Source organism: Poecilia reticulata, linkage group LG20 (assembly GCF_000633615.1).
Source record: "Poecilia reticulata strain Guanapo linkage group LG20, Guppy_female_1.0+MT, whole genome shotgun sequence".
In the NCBI taxonomy this organism is placed as follows: domain Eukaryota; kingdom Metazoa; phylum Chordata; class Actinopteri; order Cyprinodontiformes; family Poeciliidae; genus Poecilia; species Poecilia reticulata.
Genome location: NC_024350.1, coordinates 9,229,735 through 9,235,480, shown reverse-complemented (window position 1 = coordinate 9,235,480; position 5,746 = coordinate 9,229,735). Strand labels below are relative to the sequence as shown.

The 5,746-nt window shown below is 35.0% G+C and overlaps 1 protein-coding gene across 1 annotated transcript; it reads left to right on the top strand.

The window, feature by feature from the left end:
• Window positions 1-484: 484 nt before the first annotated feature.
• eloc (elongin C) lies at window positions 485-4,283 on the top strand. The gene is made up of 4 exons (XM_008438659.1): window positions 485-568; window positions 1,080-1,107; window positions 1,300-1,443; window positions 3,849-4,283. Exons 2-4 carry the CDS (start codon window positions 1,104-1,106, stop codon window positions 4,037-4,039), a joined length of 339 nt encoding a protein of 112 aa, XP_008436881.1. The 5' UTR covers window positions 485-568; window positions 1,080-1,103; the 3' UTR covers window positions 4,040-4,283.
• The last annotated feature ends 1,463 nt before the right edge of the window (window positions 4,284-5,746 follow it).

The window sequence follows — 5,746 nt, the reverse complement described above, 5'->3', positions numbered from 1 at the left end:
TATTCATTTTAAAATCTAATAATTTACATGTGCAATGATTGTCATGATTGTCATGTCATAAAATTGTACACATGAATTTTATGAAAGAGTGACCATGTTGCTGCAGTGTTTCAAAGAAGAGATCACACTTTGCTATTGTACTGTGTTGGTATTACCATCCTATTACTATTCTGTGTGTAAAATAAATATATCTGATATAAATGATTTAAAAATAAGCACATGGGGAATATACTTGTGTATGAATATGCTTGATCTAAGTTAGAAAGTGCATTTCTTTGAGATTGGGCCATATCTTGTTGTATTATGTTATTTCTTATAAATGTGGATAATTGAGCATATTTATTTAGATTAGTAATTTTCTATATTTTGAATGAATAAAAATATATATATTTATACATAGTGTATGTATTTATTTAAAATGTAAATATTTATATATGTCACATGGTAGGAAAAAAAATTTACACGGAACACATTTATCGCGGACCGACCGGGTACCACCAACAAATTAGTTCCGGGTGGCTAACGTTAGCTAAAATTTAATCTCCGTAGCTCAGTTATCCACACGGCGGTAAGAACACCTTTTATATCTTGACTAAATACCCATTATTGTATTATTTCCTGAAATAAATGTCCGCTATGCTGTTAACATAGAGATCAGTTATTGGGAAGATGTTTTGTTTATTTTAAAATGAGTTAGCTCCTTAAGCTACCACTGCTAAAGCTAACGCGTTTAAAACCTTTATCTGAAAACAAACAGGCCGCTGCCGATATGGTTGAAACTTGCGAAAAACATAGCCATGCTTATGTCATAGTTATAAATATTTATGTGTACATTAGCCATTGTCTGAAGATTTTCTGGACAATGTTTATCTTGGCTAAATTTAAAGTTCCGCAGTGACTGTCAGAAATCACTTCCAGTAAACCGAATGGGGCTTACATAATTTTTTACCGTCAATGATCTAATCATTATTTAGAATTGACCAGTTTCACATGTCATATGTTTACCCTTTTTAACATCTTTCAATTCAATTCTAAGCGAATTAAATTATGCTCTGTGTTTTTTCTATTTTGGCTTTTAGGATTAACAGAAATACCGGAACAAGATGGGTGAGGAGTCATGTCACACATGTATCTCTACTTTATAAAAATAAAATAAAAATCCTGTTGTCAGTCCATAAAATCAATTTGCTGTTTCACAGTTTGTTTTTTGGTAGTTAACTGAAGAAAAAAACTGCTAGAGATTGTTTGCCACTGTGCTATTTAGTCTCAGATTGTCGTTTTTATATTATGACTTGACAGATGGTGAGGAGAGAACTTTTGGTGGCTGTGAAGGGCCAGATGCCATGTATGTGAAGCTCATCTCCTCAGACGGCCATGAATTCATTGTGAAAAGAGAACATGCCTTAACATCGGGAACCATCAAAGCCATGTTAAGTGGGCCAGGTGAGGACTAAGCCAAGGCATTTTAGCTCCTCTTTATGATTAAAAAAATGTTGTTGAGCTGTAACAACACCATTGATCACCATTTTGTTTATGGTTCTCTTGCCTGGCAAGACTTTTGTGTTGTAGGGATATTTTTGTAAAAAGAGTGGATTCCAAATCAAATGGGTGCATTAATTGTACATTAAATAACATACAACAAAATTAGCCATTTCCTGTAACTTGAAAACATTGTGAAAAAACAGTAAAGCGATTAATGATGGGAAATATCTCTAGATAAGATTAAAGAAAAAACACGGCAATGACACAAGGTGGCTGGTAGGTCTGTTGTTCCATTTTGGATACGGTTGCTACAGTTAGCCTGACAGTTGATGACAACAGTTCAAAAAGGTCATGCAGAGGGCATAATGTTTAGGGTTCTGGATATCCTGGATAGAGGATAAATGCCTTTCTATCTACTGCGCAGTCCTCTTGAATTTTCCCCCTACATTACGAAATATAAAGTGACCACGACAAGCAAACTCCTTCTTTTTCATCTTCTTTAGACCTCTAAACACTCTTGTTTTTTTAATTTTTATTGTTGACATGATTTAAAGAATTAAAATTAGGACCAATAATTATGAGTCTTGTCGTCTCACAAAAGAAAAACAAAACTGAAATGCAGACATTGTGGATCCTTTCTCAAATTATGTTTTGATCTTCATTGCCACCTTCTGTGAGAAAAAAAAACATGACTTGATGTCACAAAACAATTATTAGTAGTTAGTTGCCATTTTTCTCACGGACACATCCTTTTATGAACACCAACGCTGTAATAGTTTTGTTGTAAGGGTTATGTCAAGTGAAGCATTTTTGTCATTTCCAAAGTAAATCATTTAATTCAGATAAAGCAGGTCAGTGATATATTTATCTAACTAGCTGTTGATTAGGAGTAATGATTGATAGAAAATGAATCATCACTGATTGTTGTGGATGTATAAAGCCGTGCTGTTTAATAATTGTGGACAATAGAAGCCATACTCTTCACATTTCAGGACTCAAAGTTGCTTGTGTTTGAGTATCGATGCCTAATTTGATTTTCTCTAACTTTTTTAAGATTGAGCTTTTTCTTTACAATATGTGATGGCAAAGATTATGTCTAATCTGAACTAATATAGACACTATTTACATTTCAGCTTTGACTCTTTATTGATGAAAAATGTTTTGGTTTTAATCCTTTAGTCACTTTGTCGCATGAAGCTATGTTTTTCCATGTCAGGCATTTTTAAAATTTTTCCTTTGAGAAATTTTTTAGGGTTTTTCAGTGAAGTCCATGATAGAACCAGGCAAGAAAAATGTATTAAGACATTTTCTAAATGACCCGTGTTTCTTAAGATTCCTTAAATACGGTGCAATTGATGTTGAAGTCCCCCGTTCTTTTTCTTTGGGTAATTACATCACTCTTTGACTCTTCACTTTATGTCCAAAATATTTGAGATTCATAACATATTTGGTGTATTGCTTCGAGTTTTCTGTCTTTGCTGTTTTCCTCTAACTGCATGTTTTCTCTTCTTACAACCTTTTTATTTTGCTTGTGCTTGCTCTAAATTTTTAAACACAACTGACTGAAAACATCGCCGTTTTCTGATTTACCTTATTGTAAACTACTGTATTTGTGTAGTTTGCAATGGCTCAAACTACACCATCATCTGTGTTTGTAGATTTTGAAAAAAGAATTCACGCGCACCTTTTTACGTGTCAGCATGCAGCTGTGAACGTGCCGCATCTATGGTCTCTCAAATCTTGCCGTTGCCATTTGACTCCACAGATTCTACTCTCTTTAATTTGCTTCTCACAGATAGAACTTTAGCTCCGTTCTGTGTTACGCCACGGATGCAGTCAGCGTTTCCCGGCGTCATAATTTTCATCCTTGCAACTGCAAGGATGAAAATCTTCAGGGAGTCAAACTAGCCCCTGGTGGTTTTAGAGTTAATCAAACGCACTACCGTGTAGGTAATCGGATCAAGATAGCTCTCTGCGTCCAGGTTTGGCTTACAACATTTAAACACGCTTGATTGACTTAAGCAGAGGTTTACTCAGGTCTGTTCTCCTCACACACATGTTAGGACTCTTGATCTCTTACTGATTGGTGCAGAATTTGCCCCGTTGAGGAGTTGAGTGTGAAATTTAAGGTATTTAAATTGCAAATAAATATGCACCATTAGTCTTGTGCAGATATTAATAGAAAAAAAGCTTCTTTCCCCCCACTTTCTTCTCCAATCTGTTTGTTTTTTTGTTTGTTTGTTTGTTTTTATTTTATTTTTTATGTTGTGTCCTACAAAACCAGAAGTGGCTTGCATACAAGTCGTCAAACCCGTTTGTCACAAGTTTTCTCATTGGCCTGCTTCCCGCTTTTTTGCAACCTGCAGGACAGTTTGCGGAGAACGAAACCAACGAGGTGAACTTCAGGGAGATCCCGTCCCACGTCCTGTCTAAGGTCTGCATGTATTTCACCTACAAGGTCCGTTATACCAACAGCTCCACGGAAATACCAGAGTTCCCCATCGCTCCCGAGATCGCTCTGGAACTGCTCATGGCTGCAAATTTTTTGGATTGTTAAAGTTACAAAATAGATGTGAAAACCTGAAACATTTTCTTTTTCAGTTTTTTTTTTTTCTTCCAGTATTTAATTGTTTTGCAATTTATTTCAAATTATACTTTTTTTTTTTTGCTTCTTGTCTGTTGTCATGGTTTCCCTTGTATTACTAAAAAATGTCATTTTAAAATGGAAGCCAGGCGGACATTCCACAGAAATGTCCTCACCTCTGCATAGTCAATAAATGCCTGTTCGGTGAGCAGTTTTTCCTCTGGTGTCTGCTTCTCTGCATGAAACACAAACATAAATGTCATTTTTACAGTAAACAGGATTCAAGTGTTTTGAATGCTTTAGTTCCACAAGTGTGAAATAAAATGCATTAGGCTTTCCATATTTTTGAACATGAGTCGCAAATGTTTGAAAAAGAATTGCTTCAAATGTGTCCTAATTAAAACAGGGTGCCTACAGATTTTCTCTTTTCTTAATTGGATAAAGGTCTTTAAACATATTAAAACTTTCATGCAATATTTATTCTGAAATATTTAACTTGTGCAGCTTACTCCAAACATGATCAACTGCTGGAGGAATTTCAGGAAACAATGAGTATACATGTTTCTGAATTATATTGCGACATATTCTATTGGGTATGGCAGCTTACATCTGAAAAAGTTTGACTTTTTCAAAATCTGATTTAAGGCAAGAGATTGCTCAGGCACCTATCACTGCATTAGAATATGTCTTAAAAGTTTCAGTGAAACTTGGAAATAAATTAATCACACTGACATATTGAATATATGTATTTCTGCAATTTTCGATGAATATAGTTTTGTGAAAACCCAATATATTTTGTGAAAACCCAAAACTGAGTTTTCATAAAATTAGAATATTATTGCAAAATAGTCTGTTGTATCCATGCACACTAAGATTATTTTTAATGAACCAATACAAAAAGTGAAAATCAAATTTCACAGATTCATTACACACAGAATGTAATTCAAGCATTAATGTTTATGATTATGGCATACAGCTAAAGGACATTTGAAATGCTCTGTTATTGTCTACACATCCATGAGAGTGATTGCTGATGTGATGGTTGTCTCTAACCCGTTCACAGACGGCAGATGGAAATGGAAGGTTGAGTGGAAGGAAAAAAGTGGTAAGAAAAGGTACACAAGCAACAATGATAACCATAGTTTTGTGAAGATTGGGGGAGACTGAACTGTAGTTGGAGCTGGATCTTAAGAGTCATATGGACACATCCATGAACTGCAACTGATATTTTTCTTAAACCTCTGGATGGTGTTAATGAATGCCACCTGGACCTCTCTGATCAGTTTTCACTTTGATTCTATTACATAACCATGACATCCAAGGGCGTAGGAACAAGTTTATCATTGGGGGGGGGGGGGGGGACACATCGGAAACTTGAAAAATTTGTAAATAGCTTGAGCAAATATGTCAAACAATGACGTCATCAACGTTTTACTCTAATCTGACCCCTTGTAACGAGTAATCTAACGTGTTACTATTTACAATCCAATAATCAGATTAAAATTACGTATCCAAGTTAAGTATTTGTGATTATTTTTAGAAAACACATATTGTTGCTTTCTTCTTTTTTCCTTGGGGAGATAGGTTTCATATGTAACACCAGCGACACAAACGTAAACGATGGAGGGAAAAGAGATGCACATTTTCTACCTGATGGATGAATTTTTCATCGAGTGATCA

Bases quoted from the DNA above. Each gene is read 5' to 3' on its own strand.
- eloc (XM_008438659.1), top strand. The intron at 1,444-3,848 runs GTGAGGACTAAG...TGCAACCTGCAG, and splicing joins AGCCATGTTAAGTGGGCCAG to GACAGTTTGCGGAGAACGAA.